Below are 22,534 nucleotides of genomic sequence, written 5' to 3' on the forward strand. Positions count from 1 at the left end.
TTCATCAACTAACCATTCAGAAATGTCCTGTTGTATTCTACTATTATGTCCGCTAGGGGTAAGACGCAATAAAAAAAATAAAAATAAAAAAATACAACAGGCTTCCAGCAGGCCGTCAGATCAAAAGAACCGAATGGCAAATTCCAAAAAAGGGGAAAACAATAAATTATAATATACATTTATTGTGAATCACAAAAGGAAATAACAGAAGGACCCATGGCCCAAACGAAAATGATATAACAATAAAGTAGAATTCATTAACAAAAATGAATAGAGGAATAAATCAATCTCGTCAGAGAGACCCAAGGCTCAAAATAACAAACAAAACCCAATCTAACGAAATTAAACAGCAACGTAATTAACCTAACACAAAGAAAAGAAAATTAACAACAATAAAGCTTACCTAACTACGCTCATCAAAATAATCGAATAAATGTTTTTCCAAACAAAAGAGCAGGTCTCTCCTACATTACCACATTCTAAATAACACACACAACCAAAAGAAACACGAAAAAAATATTTTGATCTGGCGGCTGGCAGGAAGTCCGAGCCATTGCGAATGACCCGAAGCCGCAACAGTCTCCTCTGTCAAGCGGAAGAGGTGTTTTTAAAAGGACCACCAGCTGATCATCCAATTACCGCTGGCAGCGGCAGCACTGTTATTAAATCAGCGATGATTTTGCTCACCCTCAAAAAGTGACAACTTTAACATGCTATGTATTTTGAGCTAAAACTTCACATACACACTTCTGGGGACATCAAAGACATGTTTTATGTCATGTGAAAAGGGCATTATACCACCCCTTTAAGGGATGTAGAGTCATCTAGAGTAAGACATTAATATGTGCTTTATATGTATTAATAAACAGTCAATAGCCTAATATGCATGCTAATAAGCAACTAGTTAATAATGTGATTTGTACCCTAAAATAAAGTGTTACTGAAACTTCTATTGAAAGATGAAGACAACTGTATTGGATATGACAAGAGTTACAGCAACATTTTACAGAAAAAATCCATGTCACAACCTCTTTAATCAGGGTTTTATTTTTTAGCAGTGCGATTATTGCCAGCATTTTCACCTTGTCATCCTCCATCGCATACCCAAGAATTGCAAGGCTCTGCTCGATATATTGCACAATAGAGCCCTATTCGGACAGAACTAAGGGGTTTTCCAGGGGGTCGTTGGAGAAATTTGTGTTTCACAGGCGTACTTTGCGATTTTAATCCAGTCCGAATCTGCCAAGTCTGTGTTTTTCTCACACAACCTCAGTAAAAATTCCAGAGCAAATTATCAACTGTTTTTTTTTCCGGCAAACTCAGCGGTCCTCTGAGAAATCTAATCCTGTCTGATGGCAAATGTCTGTGATTGCTGATGTTGTATTATTCTAAAGCTTCTCCTCATGTGTTTTTTGACCTACCCGAGCTACAGTTTGTCCACCAATCTTTGGCATGCTTTCATTTAGCATCTCCGACAAAAAAATAACATATACAATCAATAAATAGAGCCAAATGGCGGAAACTGTGACTTGTCTAGATTTCTCTGCTAGCTCACGTATGTAGGTTTATTATAAACAGCCACTGCAATAAACTCGTGAAGTTTACTTAAATAGGGTTTTATATAATAAATCAAAATTATATTAACAAATAATAAATTAAAAGACATATGTCATACGTGATGCACGCACATACAATGACCTTATGTAACACCCACATCTAGAAAACACACACTCCCACCTCTGTAAAAACACAGAGTTGTTAGTTCCGTCCGAATCGGTACATGAAATCACAGACGTCGAGTGATAAGAATTGTAACTCAAACGTCATTTAGAAAATAGTGCTTAGGGCTGTCAATTGTTTAATCTGTTGTAAAACCAGGCATGAAGAGAGTTTGGGTGTAAAATTAATTCTTAACTTAGCCCAAGGCAAATGAAATCCAATAAATATTATAAATGTTTACTTTGTAGTTTATGCGTTTATACATTCAGTTAATTTTTATGGAGAGATACAAAAAAACAATGGTTTTCTCTGGTCACACTTCACTTTGGATAAAAGTGTTTAATGCAAAAACAAACACATAGTAAACAAAGGCATCAATAAACTATTATAGAAAGTTTATTAATACACATTTGAGTAATTCTGAGAATGTAAAGTTGATGATAAATAAAAAAAATCAAATTGACTTTTTAAATAATTATTAAATAATTAAACAAACACTGCCTGTAAGGCATTCGAAGCTTGTCTCTACAGCAATCTTGGCCCATTCCTCGATTGAAAAAGCTTCCAGATCACAGATAATCTTTGGTTTTCACGTTACCACTGCTTTCTTCGAATTCCACCAAATATTTTCAATGACATTTACATCTAAAGACTTTACTACCCACCCAAGAACATTCTACGACTGATCCCTGAAACAAGCTTAAGTAGATTTGGATGTATAGTTTTAGGTTGCTATCCAGCAGGAAAGTCCATTGATCATCAAGCTTCAGTCTCTGCATCCAAGGCATCAACATCTTTGCGATAATGGCTTTTTAATACTTCAAAGAATTCATTATGTCCTTCATACAGTCAAGATTTCCACTTCCTGCAACAGCAAAGCACCCTCATAACAAGACTAGACCACCTCCATGTTTGACCATGATGATGTTCTTCTGTCCATAAGCTTTGCCTTTTTTGCACCAGACATACCGCTTATCCGTGGGTTCAAAAAGTGGAACCACAGTCATATCACTACATAAGACATAATTCCAGAACTCCACAGGTCTATTCACATTAATTTTATCATATTCAAGTTGGCCTTTTATGTTCTTCTTGGTCAAGAGTGGCATTCGGCAAGATGTCCCAACATGAAGGCCATGCTGGTCTAGTGTTCTTATTACTCTGCATTGAAATGTTTTTTCCTCCTTTAATCAGGTCATCTTGAAAGTCTTTGGAAGTAAATTGAGGGGTTGCTCTGTTCAAACATTTCATTCCCCTTAATGTTATTTTGCTTTTCCTTCTAAATCTATGTAGGCTATGTGTAAGAGCTCAAGACAATGCAGTTTTGCTATAGAGTTTCCAAATGCTTAATTGTGTTCTAACACATTTTTGTACCATACCATACATAAGCAGCGTTGAATAATTATGACATAAAAATCCTATAACTCATAAGCATTGTATTATATATTAACATATATCACTTTTAATTTGCCACTTAACTATTATAGATTTTTAATTTGTAAATTACTACAGTCTCCGGGGGTTTGAGCATTTTTGATTGCAACTGTACACTTCAGCTTAAAACCTTTGGAATTTGTTTTCTTTTGAAAGAAACTCGTACTTTTTTCCAGCAATGATGATGTATTAAATTTGTTTAAAAGGGGCAGTAAAGCCGTTTACACTGGTACAAAAAAGAAAAGAACACAATGTTTTCCACAAAAATATTCTGCAGCACAATAAAAAGAAATGTTACTTTAGCATCAAATCAGCATATTACAATGAAGGATCATGTAACAAGTAATCACAAGACAATAGCTGCTGAAAATGCAGCTTTGCCATCACAGGAGTAAATTATGTTGTAACACTAAAATGTTATTTTTGACAGCCATAGTGCGCAGGCCTGGTGCAATACTGGGGTTATTTTGAATGTAGAACATTTTTTTTTTTGTCCTCAGTATACTCAATGGAGGACTGCACTCTCTTTTCGCACTGCTCAGTTCCTCATTAAGCCTAGCCACAAAAACAGCCATGATGCCTGACCTGCACGTCTGGAAAATTGATCGCAGAAAGATTTGCTCATGCTTCTTCCAGAGTTGCTTCGAAAATCATCATCCCACTTAGCAGCTCTCCGACTCATCTATTAACACATCACCATGTGCTTGATCAGACCGTAACACCAAAAGTGGCTTTTCCTCATCAAACATTCGACTTCACAACGCCTTTGAGAAATGAGAGTCAAGTAATCAGGCATCAGCGATCAAAGGAGATGGATCTAAAGTCAATAACAAGGATAATGGTAAATGAGAAGATCGCAGGCTTGGACTGACACTTTCACAGTGCTGGTGAGCAGCTAATAAGTTGATCTTTGACACATACATTGTTTTCATGGAACATGTCAATTTATTCATAGTGGGATAAAGAGAAAGAGAGAAACCAGCTGTGGAATGCACCATCTCCACACAGAAAGTTTGCGCATCCGGCATTTGACAGCCAATTGCATGTCCAGGAGACATGACATAGTGCCCATTAAGTAAAATGGGCCAAGTTTTGTAACATTTGAGCAAATTAGCTTGAACAAAAAATGCTAATGATGCCTCTGTAGAGGATGACAGAAATTGAATTTTGAATTGAATTGGAATTGAATTGAATTTTTTTTAAATTGAAGTCTTTATTTTTCGAACATCGAAAAGAAAGTATATAAAAAAATAAAACAATGTTTAAAAACATAAGAGAAAAAAAACAGATGAGCAGCAAACAAAGCACCCTTCTTTCCTGTGTTAACATACTTCTATTACATGTGCGAAAAGGAGTAAGAAGAAGTAAAACTTATGTACTCCTACCCCTTTAATTCTTACATTCCTTGTCCTTGTGTTGCAGCCATCAAAATCAAAATTTGTTCATATTTACAAAATACAATTATGTTGGTCAGTGAAAACATTGGAAAATGTTTCTTTGTACTTTTGTCAGCTAATAAAAGGTTAAATAGAATGAACAAATCACAGATTCTTGATTTTATTGCATTTTACAAAATGTCCCAACTTTTTCTGATTTGGGGTTGTATGTAAACACTTTGCAGTTTGAATGATGTCTTGTATGAACAAAATGACAATGTAAGTTTTTATGTTTCCACTGTTCGATCACACACACACACACACACAGTTCGATCGCGCCCGCGCCTCTCCCTCTCTCATGCGCACACACACTTCAGCATTGCAATATTGACATCGCAGTCTGTTCATTATGTGGCATTCAGACCAAACGAGAATTGAGTGAAATGTATCACTATTTAGAGTTTTATTTATTTTTATACCGTGTATTCTCCGTGTAAATTCGTCCACCGAACCTTGACGGCCATACCGATTCGGTTCAATACGAATACATGTACCGTTCCACCCCTAATATATATAAATATATATATTAAAGTGACCACTGAAAAGTATTTATCTAAACCTCAATTATGTACTTATTCAAGCAGCAAAAAATACAACCAAAAAAAACAAAAAAACAAACAAACAAAGGAGCACTCTTACTTTTACAACAGTGCTTCTTGATACCTCTTGAAAATAATTTCTTTGTACATATTTTTGAATAGGAATATTTTGGGCATTGCTTTAGGTTCTCATTTAGTTTATTCCACAATTCAACTCCACAAATTGATAAACAATCTTTTTCATGTTGTTTCTAAATCTATTAGTCTTAAAATTCCCCCTTCCCCTTAAATCGTACCCTCCCTCCATCTCAGAGAACATATTTTGTATATTCCCAGGCAATAGGCAATTTCTTGCTTTGAACATGAATACTGCAATTTGATATTCGATTAGATCGTGGTATTTAACAAATTTAGACTGCAAACATAATTAATTTTGTGTGATCCCGAAATCCAACGTTGTGAATGATTCTCGTGGCTCTTTTTTGCATTGTGACTAGTGGCTGTAGTGAATGTTGATAAGTGCTTCCCACAGAGAAGAAGGGATTGAGAGAAGAGATAAAAAAAGAGCTGGCTGCTGAGTCTGACCTTATAAAACTATGCTATTACACAAAGAAACATATGGTGAATCTTGTAAAATCTCCATTTCAGCAGCTACCTACAGAAGATATTAGGTCAGAAGAGGCAACACCATGCTACATTGAATGTAATGGATCAACATTACTACCTAAATATCCTACAGACATGGGAAGAATTGTTATTAGCTTTCCAACAATCGGTTTAGCTTTTTGTTGTTTTCAGTACAAAAACACATGATATTCCATATTTACAATCTATACAGCAACATTTGGAAAAGCAAGCGCAGGACGTGGAAACAAGGGAAAGGGAAAATCAGCTGATCCCATAACCTGCAAATTTGTGGAAATTTCACAACAATTCAAATTTAGAGGGACACTGTGTAGGTTTTTACGTATTTTATTATCTGAAATCAATATTTTTATTCATAAATATGTCCTCAATGGTGTACAAATACCTCTGCAAATTATCTGACTTATCCTCGTAAATGAAGAATTTATTATCTTTATGTACATGGGACGGGTAGGTTCACGGAGGCTTCCATGTCGTTCTGCCATCTTGAAAAACTATAATAGCAGAGAGGGTCAAAAAGTGTTTCCACAACGCGTTTTCGTTCAGACTCAGAGCAACCGTCACGTGACTGAAAGCAGCAGAAACGGAGGAGGAGAGCAGTGAGAGGCGCGTTCCCGGCGGCAAGTTTAAACGGCTGTATTGCACTCCTATGATTGCTGATTGCTTTATTATTTGTAATGGCGGATCATACATATGCCGAGCCACAGGAGAAGACATCCTCGTCCCAAAAAAAGGCCAGACTTGAACGAAAAAGGAAACGTGACCGGAGATTGCATAAAACAAGAGTAAATATCGGGATAGCGTTTTCAAGGTGGAAAGAGCTAATGCAGCAGAAAGATTTCAGAAGAGACGCTGAAGTTGCCTGCTTTCTCCTCGACAGGTAAGTCAATGTTTTGTTACATCATGTTTTGCAGTATATTGCACTTGAGGCATTGCAGGCATCTCATGTATCAATGTAAAAAAAAAAAAAAAAACTTTATTTGTGATCAGAAGAAAATATTTCTCTCTGTAAGATTTTCTATAGCTTTCTTTTTTTCCCCAATAAATGATCAATTAGCTCAAGTTGTGAATTTGCTATGTGCATAAGATTGTACAGAGAATTAAAATTAATTTATACTACTGCTAGACACATAAATTGTACAAACCTCGGTCGTTTCTCTTCGCTGCCTTTGGAAACTTTCAATTCTATTTAGATCGTCTCTTGTAGCGGCCGGGCATCTTTGCCGTCGTTGTGTTGACTCTCGCGCTCCTCGTCGTCCATCTCCTCGCCTAGATCCCACTGATCCACTGCTTCTCTCTCCTCTCCCTCTACCTCTCCCTCTCCCTCTTCCTCTCCCTACTGCTGAATCATCCGATGATGATATCTAACAATCACGTAATTTAGAAAATATAACGAATAAAGGCGGCATTACTACTAATTACAACAGTTCATGTTTTTCAGTGTCAGCAACTCATACTGTAACATTCGTTTGTTCGTTGTGTCAAGTTGCTGTTTTTTTTAAGTTACAAACCTGTTCATCTGGAGAAAAACTCGATGAAGTGTTACTTCAAGACATCCTGTCATAGCATTGTTGGTACATAACGGCAACTGTAGATGCAATACGCACTTGAAAAAGCGAGGCGCTGGAGAGCAAAATTCGTTTGAATGCAAAATAATATTTCACCACTGGATGGGCGTATTTCTCACACAGTGTCCCTTTAATATAAAACTTAAACTAAAATAAACAATTTTAAAATAAATAAAATTGAATGCAGTGTTGGGACCTGAAATACATGCTTTATTATTCCTGTTTTTATGTTTAAATTATTCTAAATGTTGAATGTATTTATAACATTACTTAATGATTTAATTACTAATTTTGATGTAAGGAATAATTGACGACAGGCCATTGGAATTATTGGAAAAATAATGCACACTCGAGGTGGAAATGCGGTCACAACGCGAAGCGTTGTGTGAATTATTTTTCTAATAATTCAACTGCCCGTAGCCAATTTTTCCGCTTGTACTACAGTTGCCACACCTCGAAACATTGTTTACTTCAGATGATGTTTTTCAAGACGTTTGTCATTAAAACGCTCTTGTATGTAGGACTCATTTCTTAGGCATCTAATCCCATGCCTCCGTTGCTAATTCCAAAACGTCATTTTAGAGTTAGTAATGTCTCGGTTACGCATGTAACCCTCGTTCCCTGAAGGAGGGAACAGAGACGTAGTGACTACTACGTCGTAGTCGATGTGACGTCTGATTGGGATTGCCAATGCACATTGGCGTGCGTGAAATGCATCACACACTCCGCCCCCACCTCGCGGGTATAAATAAGGAAGTGGATGCACGCACTAGTTTTTTGCTGAGGAGCCGAGCGTAACTCTGTGTCAGCGGTGGTCCAGCAATAGTGGCGATGGGACTACATCTCCGTTCCCTCCTTCAAGGAACGACGGTTACATACGTAACCGAGACGTTCCCTTTCAGTCCCTCACTTTCGACGTAGTCGACTGATTGGGATCCCAATTAAAACTCCACTAGTGCAGCCACCTTCCAGTGCCTAGACAAAAGCCTTCTGATCCCCCTGCATTATTTGAGACGGAGAAGGGCATAAGGCCTCATTATGCTTCTGCGTCAACTCCACGGCGTAGCTACGCCGTCACTCCTACGGCGTCGTGGCCGTTTTATGGTTCTGCGTCAGTTTGAGTTGCATCGTGGTGCATCTGACCAAATTACAGCCCTTGTGGTCTGCGCCGCCTCGACGCGTAGTTAAAATTCTCTGGAGGTGTGCGTCGAGCTACGGCGGAGGGGTTTGCGGCGACGCAGAGGGGTCTGCGGGGATACGCTGTCGATTCAACGCAGAAGCATAAAACAGGCTTTAGGCTATGGAAGTCACTGCTGTTCCACAAGACCACTGGGTAAGCGTTCTCTTTCGTTGGAAAGGAATATGCTGCGGAAGCCACATCCTGCCCAAAGGGAGAAAACAGGTGGAGAATACACATATAGACTGGGCGGATGACCGGGCAGTACAACATATGGAATGTCACTGGGGTGGCCCCAGCCTATGACAGGGGGAGACTCAACCGAACAGTGAAGGTAGAGCGACACGGGCTCGCCGCAGGGAGCCATACCTTGGAAGAATACACACATGGGATCGCTGTAGGGATAACAACATATGGACCCAGTCTAACACAGGTTCCACCAGTGCATACGAGTGATATGCCTGGCTTATTTCCTTGTTCCCCTCAGGAGCCTGATGATCAAGTTGTGCTTCCCACGGATTTGTATCCACTGCATCATGATGAGCGTCAATACAGAGGCAACAACATTTTGAGGTGGAGACAGCCTCACTCCAACCCATTAACAGGAAAGTAGCACTGAAGTGATCAAACACTTTTGGGATCTCCTCACGGAGATAAAACTCAATTCAAGGAATAGGTTCCACTTCTAAAGGAGTGTGCCTCATTTTGAGAGGGTGCTCTCACAGAAGTGATGGTCTCTACGGCATAAAAATTCTTCCGGTAGTAACCAGAACCTCCACATCCCATTCTTTTAAGAACCAGACCTGGAACTCTCCAAGGTCTAAACACGGGTGCCATCATACCCCATCCCTGAGAATGTACTCAGAGGAAGGAGTCAGGAAAGGCTGTCGAGAAGAGGTCTGGTGGGCCAATAACTAGCAAGACCTGCTGTATCTCCTCCCTGACTTTAGCACAGCTGCTTCCCGGACCATGTTAGTAAGATTGTTCCAAAGTTTTGGTGTTTGGTGCTAAATAGGAAAAGGATCTACCGCCAGCAGTTGATTTTGATATTCTAGGTATTATCAACTGGCCAGAATTTTGAGATCGCAATAGACATGAAGGACTATAATGCGTTAAGAGCCCGCTCAAGTACTGCGTATCTTTAGTGCTTTGTAAAGGCTGATTTATACTTCTGCGTCGGACCTACGCCGGAGCCTCTACGCCGTAGACTACGCTTTGGTGTTAATTTATACTTCTGCATCGTTTTCCGCGTTGACGCACGCAGAGGGAGCATGTGAAACCCGAGGAATCGGTTTGAGCAGACCAATCACAGCGCTTGCGTCCGCGTAGAATTGACGTGTTGTTACATTTTTGGAGAGGTGCGCGTCAGGGTACGCCGAAGGGTACGCGCGCTACACACAGCCTACGACGTAGCTACGGCGTGAGTTCGACGCAGAAGTATAAATTGGGCTTAAGTAATCAGCAATATTTCAAAATTCTCAGAAACCGGGGTAACCATTGGCCCGTTTTGGACCAGCTATAGTTTGTTTATTAAGCATGCAGGGCAACCACCCATAATAGCATTACAATAATCTAGCCTTGATGTCATGAACACTTGAACTAATTGTTCTGCGTTTTTCATTGAGAGCATATGATGTAATTTAAATATATTTTTAAGATGAAAAAAATTTGGTTTAACAGATACTAGACATGTGACTTTCAAATGAAAGATTGGTATCAAAGAGCACACCCAGGTTCCAAACTGACGACGAAGACTTGACAGAGCAGCCATCAAGTGTTAGACAGTATTCTAGGTTATTACGTGAGGAGGTTTTTCGTCCAATAATTAGAATCTGTTTTTTCAGAATTAAGTAGTAGGAAATGACTAGTCATCCAGTTTTTTATTTCAGCTATGCATTCCGTTCATTTTGTGAATTGGTAAGTTTCGTCAGGGTGCGAAGAAATATAGAGCTGAGTATCATCAGCATAACAGTGAAAGCTAATTCCATGTTTCCTAATGATATCTCCTAAGGGTAGCATGTACAGAGTGAACAGCAACGGTCCTAGTACTGAGCCTTGTGGTACGCCATACTGAACTTTTGACCGATAAGACATCTCTTCTTTTACTGCTACAAACTGATAACGGTCAGATAAGTATGATTTGAACCATGCTAGCGCAATTCCACTAATGCCAACATAATTTTCGAGTCTATTTAAAAGAATGTTGTGGTCGATAGTGTCAAAAGCAGCACTAAGATCGAGTAACAGTAATAGAGAGATACAACCACGATCGGATGATAAGAGCAAATCATTTGTGACTAATTCATTTTTCGTTCATTAACGTTTTTTTTTTCTAACGTAATTTTTAGTCGAAAATTTCAGGACTTCAGTCAACCAAGATTTTTTTTGGTTGAGTACAGCCCTAAATAACAGACAGGAACTAGACACAAATAATGAAAGTCTGAACAGAACACCAGCAGAAGAAAGTTTATACCTGTATTTATACTAATTGTTGTATATTTGTTAGTACTACAGTGTAGGCTACATGACATGATTCTTTATGAGCATAAGATTATAACTTGTATACACAACACTTGTTAACACAAGGCATGGTACTGTGATGATTACGATAAATGAGAAAATGAAACACTGTTTATGAAATAAATATTCTATTAAAAATTGTATGTGTTTTAAATATTTAAAATGGGGTTAGGCATCAAACCCCTTTGTCAACAGTGAAAGTGTGAGCTAAATCTCATTTCCGAAACATTGATCCTCATTACCGAAACGGCATTTTCAAATTAAGTAATAATTAGATAATCATATTTTGTTTTAAAATGTATATACATATTAAACAACACTACTTATTTAAGGTCTGCTACATAACAAATGTTTATGTTATCTTTTAGTAAAACAATTAAATAAAATGAATTGTAAATATTCACGTATGTTTCGGTAATGAGAGAAAATAAGGAAATTACAAAAAATAATAAATATGAAAAAGTAATCTCTCCAGAGTTTTATATAGCTTTGAGCATGAGTAATAAGAGTCTACTTTAACATTAGCCAAAAATATACATTTTTAACCATATATTTAAGGTAATGTCATGTTGCGGTAATGATAATTGTTTATGGACTTCATCTAAAAATGTAAATAATTATATAGTAAATATTTTTTTAAATCTTCTAAAAATAATGGTTATAGTAAGTTCAGACCTTAATCTTATATGTGCAAAAAAGAAAATTGGCTTCAAGGGCATTTTAAAAATTCTGATGCTGGACACCTTCTAAATCTGGATTTCGTGAGAATCACCCAGTCGTGTTCATGAAGGCTCACTGGGGAACACATTTCTGCGGGGGCCCCGGGGCCAATTGTGGCCAGAGTTTTTACCATAGAGGGATGTCCACTCAGACAGGAGAAAAGAACAACTGGTGGAGGGACGAGTCCAGAGGGGCAACAGATGTAACTGTGCAGCCCCGAAGTGGTCCCAAACAGCTGGAACGCCTGGGGATGGAGACTCCACTCTCCCTGGCCATAGGCTGTGGTGAGGCTCGTCAGCTGCACGATTGAGCAGACCAGAAGAAATAAGTGAAATGAAGCTACCTCAGAAGCTTTTGTCTCTGAGGAGGAGGTGGCGGACATGCGAGGGAAGCGTAGCGCAATGGTCGCAATGTTGTCTTTTTAGACCAGTACAAATTCTCTGAGTAGCGGTGTCTCAAAGCGAGATGAACTGCAAGCAACTCGACGGAATGGATACCAATCTTCATGCCCATGCGTTCTTATGTAGCGGTCAGGATGTGAGAAACGCACTGCAGCGTGAAAATGTTGCGTCATACTTTTCATTCGCCTAAACACTTCATGCTTCATGCGTTACTTCATGCCCTTTGTACTTGGCCCCTTATCCGGAATTGATGGACACTCGTTCTAGGGACCGTTGGCCCGGAGAAACAAAAGGTCTGTTACGAACTGAGGGTTTGGCGGCAGGCCAGGGTGCTTTCACACGGAGCGTGCCGCTCTGCCACGACCACCTCGGGATTCGGCCATAAAGTCAGTGCTGAAGTGGTCTTCAAATGGAGGAAGCCAAGCGGCTGCCTCTACCATATGCCCCAGGAGCCTCTGAAGAGTTTCAGTGGGACCCTTTCTCACTTCTATACAGCACTAACCATCCGCACACTCTTTTTCAGAATCCATCTCCAAACTAGAAAGGAGATCCTCAGCCCGTGGACGAGTTTACTCTTTCCCAGTTGACCTGAGGACCCAACTGGCTGAGGACTTAAAGGGTAGGACTTTGTACTGATACTTCACACCTTTCAAACGCAAGAACACAGAATGGCCTGTGGTGCAGAAGGATAGAGATCTGAAGTGGATCTGAAGTACATGTCTCCCAGGTCGAACAATGCAGACCAATCTTGGGGACGGAGCATTTGGAAATGCATCTCTGTGTAACAAATTGAACGGAGGCTTTTGAAAAAGGGCCCGACTCAATTAACAAAGGACCAAGATGGCCGCGACCCACCTCTCTAGGGTACAACGAAGTATGTGCTTATAGAAGCCGGCCTTCATATTGGCTGGAGGGAGCGGCTGCATCGCGTCCTTCGCCAGTAGACTGCGATGTGCGCACACAAGACAGGAGCATTGCTCAACACCTAGGTGTGATAATATCACTAATTTATTAGCATATCATCCCAACACCGAGGTATGATGAATATCACTGAGCTTGGGTGGAAGCCGAGCAAAAATAATTCACAAGCCGAGTCTGATGGTATAGTTTGGGGCCAGCTGGACCGGTTGGGAAGCATTTTAGGCTTCCACAACCAGGCCAGGGAACCCCAGACGTACCCGAGGTGGGGCAGCAAGGTGGAGGACAGGGACGCAGCTCGAGAGGACCAAAGGCAGCCCGAAGCGGTCTCTGAGTGTGCAGTGCAACACTTACCTGACTCCACTGAGAGGAAGGGGATGCGCGAGAAGGCGGATGACCGGGTCCTCGAACCGCATCTGGCTGCCGGCTGGTGAACAAGAGGAGCCTTAAGGGTTCAAGGCTTTGCAGGTTCACACACCACCAGACTAGCCCTCTTGGGGCCCAGGAATGTAGAAATTGCTCTCTTTAAATATGCGGGTACCGAGGTAGGTTGCAGTGCGGAGCTCACCCATGAGCTCACGGTCTGGGCTACCCTCGTGCCTGGGCCTGGTGGACCTGAAGCAACGCCATGGTATGCAGAGAGGAAGCGGCTTGCCAACAGGCTTTGTAAGCCTTGTCCGTCAGAACGGACAAAAACTTACAGGACCTTAGAGGGGGGACGAGGATCCCCCTTCCACGAGGTAGCAATCGCTGGACACATTGCAACGCAACAGACCGCTCTTCTGGAGGGATAGCCTCGTAACCCTTCACCGCTCCTCCATCAAGGGTAGTGAGGGGAGGAGCTACTCAGGTGATTTCTAGCAGAGAAAGGTGCCGTCCATGCCCTTGTCAACTCCTCATGCACTTCAGAGAATAAAGGAACCGGAGCAGCGGGCTGAGAACCAGAACGTGAAACCAATCATCCACTGGCTGCGGTGTGAAAGAGGAGTGAGGGATCCACGGGGCTTTGCCGGGCTGATTACCCGTCACTGTAATCCTCAGGTCACCCAGCCCAGATGGCACTCGAGTCTTCTTCTGGGAAGGTAACCCAGAAGAAACACCAGAGCAGGGATGGGGAATCCACCCTCGCGAACGAAGGCAAATCTCAACACCGAGACGGTCATATTCCCGCAATGAGAACATGACTCATCCACAAGAGCTGCCTCAGTGTGCTTTAAGCCCAGACACGTGATACAACTCTTGTGACCGTCAGAGAGGGACAGAGCCCTACCGCACGTAGAAACGTATGGATGGAATGGCATCTTGTAAAAGGCAAACCCGTGTTGCCCTTCTAGAAATGGGACCTGTCACCAGTGCCGGAGCACACAGGGAATGACCGCGGCAACACTAAATCTGCAAACTGAAAAAGTGAAGCACTCACTTTTCCGCCCTCAACCAGTCGTCAACACACACAAACAAAGCTTGTGATCACTGCTGCACTGCACTGTAGAACCACCAGCACCGGGAGAGTCTTTCCAGAAGAACATCGACACACTCGCTCATTGTATAACAACATCAAAACGATCTGCTTCGAAGCAAAAGACAACTAGTGCGTGCATCCACTTCCGTATTTATTATCAGGCCACGGGAGCGGAGTGCGTGATGCATTTCCCGCACGACAATGTGCATTGGTTTCTTTTAACAGTACTCGAAGATGACAGGCTCCCTGGCGTGATCCCAATCAGTCGACACGTCGACTAAGTCAAACATGATCGACTGAAAGGGAACGGAGGTTTGAGCCACTGATAGCAGACTAATGCTAGGGACACACTTAACGACTTGCTGAATTCTAAGACTGACTGTTTCCATCGGCTGTAGCAGATTTTAAACACCGACTGTGAACACGCTTTTGGGGATGATCAGTCATATCAAATTACATTCATAACCGGGCTTAGAGTAAGTGTGTCCCCAAGCTTTATGCAGTTATTTGAGAGAGAGAGAGAGAGAGAGAGAGAGAGAGAGATGTTGCAATAGCTTAATGAGACAAAAGCATGTGCGTCAATATTATTATTTATTAATTCAATTAGTTTTAATTCATTCATTAATTTTTTTCTATTATTGACAGTAGACTAGCCTAATAAATGAAATACAAAGCCCTTTTAACAAGTAGGCCTATCAATAATTATTTATTTGTTATATCATCTGCAATAATTACAAAAACCCATGCAGCAGGACTATCAATATATTTATATATTCAGTTTAATTTTCTATTGATTATAGATAGGACTATATACTTTATTTATTAAAATTAAACTGCATGTTTCCATTGATTGTGAAGTTAGACATCGAAAATTGCAGATCAAGCACATGGGGCTGCACGTTTTTTCTTGTTATGAATTGTATCCTATTTCCCGTTATTACAGTCAACTACGGGAAGTGATATGGAACTGTAATGCGGTCAAGACCTGCCTGGAACTACTTTAGCCGTGCGTTTCCCTGAAAATAATTGCACACCTTAGAACGTTCATTCGTCAACCAATCAGATTCAAGCATTCAATGGCCCTGTAGTTAAATTCAAAATTGAAAAGAGGCCATGGGGCTTGACACTATATCCTGTTGTCCATATTCAATGCAGAGTCCTAAATAATTTTGCATGCTTCAAATTTAATGTGAGTAGGCTGTAGGTCAACCACACTTCTAGGCTCTAATGGTATGAAAATATATCATTAATAATATGAAAATAATACATCAATGTAACAAGTTCAAATTCTGTGTCAAAGTTCTGAACTGGTGTTTCACAGCTCCAAAAGCTTACACTCTGTAATGCATGATTTAAAAAAAAAAAAAAAAAAAAATTAAGTAAAAAAAAATTAAACTGACCCATCTGATTGATTCGGTAAACTTGACAATTTGCTAGGCTCATAAAACTCTCTTCAATCAGGTTGAGTGTTTTGTCAGTGTTCCACAAGGATCCCTTGGCACAGGGTGAGTCTAATGATTGGCTGACTGTCAGCCATCCAACGCACCAGTGATCAATTATTCAACAGAACCGCATGTTTTTGCCTCTCCCGACACTAAGAAAAAGCTTTTCTATGCTGTTTATCACCATCTCTGCACCTTGGCTGAAACAAAGGAACTCAATAAGTCACTAAAAGAGGATCTACAGTGAATAAAACACATAAATAGTATAAATACAACCTAAACCTTCACCATAAAAGAGACATGCACCCTAGACAGTAAGATAGAAGAGCACTCTTGGAAAAAACAGAGTTCTGTCTGACCTAGTTAGCATATGAACACCCCCACAAGCGGACTATACCACAATCAGAAAGACAGGGGCAACTCAGGCCCCATAAAGAACTTAACACAACATTTGAAATATAATTTTGTCTTATTTAAAGTCGCCATTTGTGCAGGTACTTATGTCAGAGATATTCACAAATCATAGACAGATCTCTAAATTCAGAATTGGAAGTAACGTTTCTAGTGGGAGCCCGAAGTCTGTGATTAGCACACAATGTCCTTAAATTTCAAGTGAAGGGTTTTATTATATGGCTGTGCTGCCTAATCTGAATGCAGGGAGGAGATAATTAGCCATCTTGCTTTGAAGACTGAGGGTATAAGATTATGGATGCCATAGAGATGTGGTTAACATTTTTCACTCCATGATGATAGTTACATTATATATGTAAATATATATTTATGTGTGTGTAAATGTATACATTTAAAGTCTTAAAAAGTCTATAAGACACACATACATGTGCGTGCGTGCGTGTGTGTGTGTGTGTGTGTGTGTGTGTGTGTGTGTGTGTGTGTGTGTGTGTGTGTGTGTGTGTGTGTGTGTGTGTGTGTGTGTGTGTTAAACTTTTTAAGACCTAATATATATTACAAATTTATATTTTACATAGACATTTACATTTTTCACATATATATATATATATCATAAAAAATGTGTATTATATATTTCTTTTTAAATATTATATTTATGATATATGTGAAAAATGTAAATGCGTGTGTAATACATATAGTGTTAAAATAGAGTTTATATTACGAAATGTAGGGATAACACCCAAGTTAGGTACAAATATACACTCACCCTCTGAAGCAGAGGCCCCTGGGGGCTGGGGCCCTACAGGTGTTGGCGGTACAGGTCTCAGCCAGGGCTTTCCTGAAGTTAGGCTCGTCCTCACAACCCCAACATACTCCACAAAGGTGCCAGGGAAGTTGCCTTTTTCCTTAGTGCGTTCATTGGTGCCATGCAGCCAGCCCTTTGGGCACTTCTCGTCACCCTCCTGGAAATCGGACGTCAGCAGTGCCATCTTACTGACCGTGAGGAGATCGCCAGGCTGCAGAGAGATATCGTCACCCCTCTCCTGTTTGTACTCGAACAGTGCACGGTACTGGAAGCTGTCTGAGCTCATGATTTGTTATTTACATGAGCACAGATGGTTTTCGGTGTTTGATGCTTGTTTAAAACTGACCTGGATGTAAGTTCTTGGTTTAAATCCTGAGTGCAAACTCACTTGGAAAGTCCTTGGGTTAAATCCTGAGTGTTCAGTGACATTTAGTTTCTTGTAAGGGTTAAAACTCCCAACAGCACCATATGTTGGGCAGAGGCCGTTATTGCGCAGTTCTAGATTTGGTCCATAAATAAAACGCACAGATTTATTTGAAACGAATTCTAGCAGTCTGTGGCAAGATATAAAACAAGGTCAGAGAAAGCAAAAACAGCCCCATGAAGTGAGGGATAAACAAGCGGGTGATGGTGCAGGACAGTGATAGCATAAATTTGGGGGCACAGTGACCTGGAATCGGGACGTTGGGCTTTTCTGCAGCATTGGCACTAGTCCACATATAGAAATGAAACATTTATTGAAGTAACCTCTTAGTCCATTAGCAGGTGTGGTCAGAAAGATACTAACATGGACATTGCCAGTCTATTTATCAATTGACTGAGCAAGAGCCTTGGTCATCTTCTTGTTAAAGACCTTTAAACCTGAAAGCATTCATTTTACAGTTAGTTTCACAAATTCTAACTCAGATCAACTTGATATTACAATCCTAGCATTAAAATAGCAACTTTTGCATTTCAATTATAATAATAAAATAAACATGCATTGTTGTAGCTCAAATGCAAAAGCACTGTATTGCATGCACAGCATCACAACCTCTGTGTTAAACATTCGCAGAGGAATACAATGTGAACTGACATGTAGGCTACATGCCTGAGTTACAGCGCGTGACTGGGACAGTGCCAACTTGTGTACAGCGTGCAGAAACTCGATTCGCATGATATTGCTTATTAACTTACCTACTGCCGCACTTCCCCAAACTGCCCAAAATACAAGATGCACGTAGTCCAACACGAGAGGAACGAGCGAGAATTTATAGTCTGTTTAGTAAAAACATGCGTTAAAATATATTCCCAAACAACCTGCGTAGCTGAGTCAGACATCCAGCCAGACTAGTGCTGTAGTACGGTTCAGCCCGAGTGACGTCAGAGACCACGCCTCCGCTGTCTGCTTATCACACCGTGGGACAAAGTTGGGAATTGTCCTCATGTAGCGGTCAGGATGTGAGGAACGCACTGCAGCGTGAAAATGTTGCGTAGTACTTTTCATTCGCCTAAACACATTGTCACAAGTTCCATTATACTCCTCTGACGTATGCAGATCACGTTAAAGGCATCCATTAACATATGTTCTTTAGACCAGGGTTTTTAACCTTTACACAACCAAGAACACCAGTCACTCAGACTCCCAGTCTAAAAGCATTTCTGCAAAATATAATATTATAACTAATTGTTGTTGTTATTATTATTATTAATAATATATATATATATATATATATATATATATATATATATATATATATATATAGCAAAATATTTTCAAGGTAATACTCTATAATACACTCAACACAATACATTCATGCATTCAAGAATGCTTCACTGTTATTTTAGTTTTACTATAGATGTTGGTATAAGACATTTGCCATAATATTTTCCTTTATTTTAAACAAAGAAAAGTAAGTAATTGTGTTGCCATTTAAAGAGAAAACAATAAAACCGGAAAGGTATTTCACAGAAAGGACGTCTGCTCTTATGTTCAGGTCAAATGTAGTAGCACAATATTCATGGTTTATTTTTATTTGAAAACATTGGGGAAAAAATATGTGTATACTCAATGTGTTTAAAGTGCCCCTATGCTATTTTAAAGGTTCCTAATTTTGTTTTGGTGGTCTCCTACAACAGGTTTACATGCATCAATGATTCTCAAATGACATCTCGGATGGATCAGTCTCTCTAAATCCCTCCTTTCCATGAACCTACTCTAATCTGATTGGCCAGACGGCCTAGTCTGAATTTCAGCTCAGTCCAAGTGATTTCACACTGTAAAGACAGTAACGATGACGTCGATCAATCCAAGCGCGAGACGCAACTGTAATTCCTCAACATCAGCATTAACAAGTGTATGTCCATCAACAAACCGATGTGTATATTTCTAATTTATTGTGGTGCACATGAGTTATTAGTAAAAAAACTAAAAAAAACAGCTTTTATTGTAACCAAGCCCAGCAAATGATTTGCTGAGGTGAAAGCCGCCTCTGCAGAAGAAAATCAACGCCTACTTCATCATTGCAACTTTTGGCCCCGCCCAAAGGACCCTAATGCTAGGAATGTGGCTTGTATTGCGTGCAGAGGAGATGTCATGAGCACGCGCAGGGTTTGAATGAGCCCGCGAGTTCCCTTTTCTCGTGTGTAGTTCTGTTATCCTCTCGCGAAAGTCATTTACCGCACGTGCCAGCATCAGTTGTGCACTTGGTTCTTATTGTCATTGATTTATCGCCATAGAGTTCCACATGTAATACTAGCTTTTTCATATGCAAAAAGGTTAGCCAATCACAGCAGTGGCCGTTGACACTGAAGTCTCAGAGCAGACACGCCCCTTAAAACAGAGCGATCAAATCAGAGGGCTAAAATCAGGGTAGCAAAGATGCCTTTTATTTCTAAATAAATCATACTAACATTATAAGTGCACCCCAGGAAACATTACAAAACAATAAAACAATGCAGTTCATGACCTCTTTAATAGACACAGTTTTAGGTAATAGTGGCCCACAGCTGATTTCCAGAACTATTTCAGTTAGCTGGGAACTTACACAATATAAAACACAAAATTACGTATTTTGAGCACCCAGTAGAAAATATATACATCAATAATTATTCATAATTACAGGTTGTGATTCTGAGGAGCAAGCTGGTCCAAATAAAAAGGGTACTGACCCATCTATCAAGAGCAAGCGTTTTGCGAATCCCACGTTAAATTCAGAGATTTGAGAAGCAGTCATCAGTAAATGACGTGTTTGAGGGCAGGTCAAGTTTTTCGCGGGCGGACAACTTACATCATAGGCGGGCATTATGCAAATGTCTTATCTAGTGATGTAGAACCGTCACGGAGTGGTATACGAATTACAGACGACTCGTTTAGGCGGTTCACAGTTGACTTTCTTTTGGGAGACAGTAACTTTATTTATCGTGCACTTTCAACTTTACAACTTTGTAGAATGTTTACATTCACAAACAGCTTAATTACACACTGCATGAAAGGGTGTTATTCAAAAAAACATAATACTTTAATTTGTATGGACCATTATACTTTCAATGATTGAGCCTCTAAGATTGTTTACATCAAAATGTTATGTTACATGTATGAAACAAACACAAACACAAATATTAGTTATTAAAAAACGATTTCTTCTTTTCATAATTTCTGCCATCCCTATATTGCCTTAAGGCGAGACACTACAGGTGAATAGGGTATTTTTTTTAACTAGCAGATATCACCATGAAACTTTGCCAGTTGATTACCTACATTAAGATGAGAAAAAAATGTATTACAAGTTTTCTGTAATTTAATGTTTAAATATGCAAATTAGACATTATCTAATTAAATATGCGCAAATCTGCATATATTTTAAAAAACGAAATCTGAGTATTGGATAAAGCCAGGTTCAAAATTATTTTTTCATTGTGTTCACATATTAGATGGGAAAAAAATTACAGAGGGATTTATGGATATCTACTTTTGTTATCCTGTAAATCAGAATATACTGCCAATAGCCTTAAAAATGATTTTCGACATGTTTTTTGGAATAAAATGTTATGTAAATCAGGCTAAGAATAATATATTTACAAATCCCTCTGTAAATGTCTTCTTAATATAACTAGGTACAAGACTGGAAAGTTTGGTGTATATAGGTGCTACTGACGTGGAGATTTCGGACTTGGAGTGAGAGAGAAAAGTCATTTTGAGAAAACGGGCTTTAAAGAATTAGCATCAGCCAATGAGATCGCGCATTTAGAGTAAAATCCCCCCTTTTACTTTCGCGATTGGTTTCTGATAAAAAGGAAAGGACCATATTTGGATCCGGCAGTATTGTACAGCAGAGAGCAAGCTTTCTAACGGTGTGTGTGATGACAGAGTGCAGATCGCGATCGCGGAGCAGAAGGATTATTTATAACGACAACTTTTGATGAGTTTATGAGAAATCTACAGACGCAAACAGGCAAAGTGTAGTAAAATAAAGACCTAAATGTGTATTTCTGACTTTTTTCACCACAAGTCTGAAAGAAGACATGTTATTGAAGACAAATATCCTAAAATCTCAAAATTGACCAGTGAAAAAAAAACGATGTTTTTGCCTACCGTGTCTCGCCTTAAAAAAACAATTTGAAAGATTGTATAGTGTTTAAATAGTCATAACCTATCTATCATATATCTATCATAACCTAAACTGTAAAATAAATAACCTCATAGTCCATAGGTCTGGTCTGTTTTAATGTTCTCATGCTGATTCATTTATCACATTCTGTACACAATTCATGTGTTTCAGATATCAAACTCTCTGAAACATAGACAAATATTAAGCTTATATATTAATATTAGAAGTCATTGCTTCTGGAATGCTACAGTCAGTTAAACAGATCGTTCCAGGAAACAATACAATCTTTTACAGTAAATTCTACAGAAGTGATAATTGATGGGATTTTCATTTATTTTATTCAATGCTAAACCAAAGCAAGACTATTGTGATTAAGGACTATAATGGTAAAATAATATATATTTAAAGTGGGTCTAAGAGCCTCATTAAATATATGGTCCTAATGGTTATTCATTAGCACATATCTATCTCTTAAACAGTTGTTTGCCAATTTATTGCAGAGTCATTACATTAACCTGGCTTCAAATTGTCATTGTCTACCCTTGGTGCTTGGTGCAATACTTTTTAATTATCTGCCTTTGAATAATGTAGGTAATTTTGAAGGCCATAAGGTTGAAAGTATAATTCTGATACAAAAGACACCTAAACTCAGTGCATGAAAATGCAATACTGAACAGACCTTACGCAAATGCAACATGACAGAAATCAATATTTTTGGTGCAGAAACAGATAGAAAGTAATCATGGAAGCACTC

At 39.4% G+C, this 22,534-nt stretch overlaps 1 protein-coding gene across 2 annotated transcripts in view; it reads right to left on the reverse strand.

Moving 5' to 3' along the window:
• Positions 1 to 17,756, reverse strand: part of pik3r3b (phosphoinositide-3-kinase, regulatory subunit 3b (gamma)) — a 198,230-nt gene extending 180,474 nt beyond the window's left edge. The window contains exons 1-2 of one of the 2 annotated variants that reach the window (XM_077198624.1): positions 17,538 to 17,756; positions 17,153 to 17,402 (exon numbers count right to left, since the gene is read on the reverse strand). In XM_077198624.1, coding sequence (XP_077054739.1) covers positions 17,153 to 17,375 — 223 coding nt within the window. In that variant the 5' untranslated portion in view covers positions 17,376 to 17,402; positions 17,538 to 17,756. Of the gene's footprint in view, positions 1 to 17,152 lie in introns of both variants that reach the window. The other variant, XM_077198623.1, reaches the window with a different exon arrangement.
• Positions 17,757 to 22,534: the final 4,778 nt, after the last annotated feature.

Source organism: Siphateles boraxobius, unplaced genomic scaffold (genome assembly GCF_051911475.1).
Source record: "Siphateles boraxobius isolate OS27281-9 unplaced genomic scaffold, OSU_SipBor_1 41, whole genome shotgun sequence".
NCBI classification, from domain to species: Eukaryota; Metazoa; Chordata; class Actinopteri; order Cypriniformes; family Leuciscidae; genus Siphateles; species Siphateles boraxobius.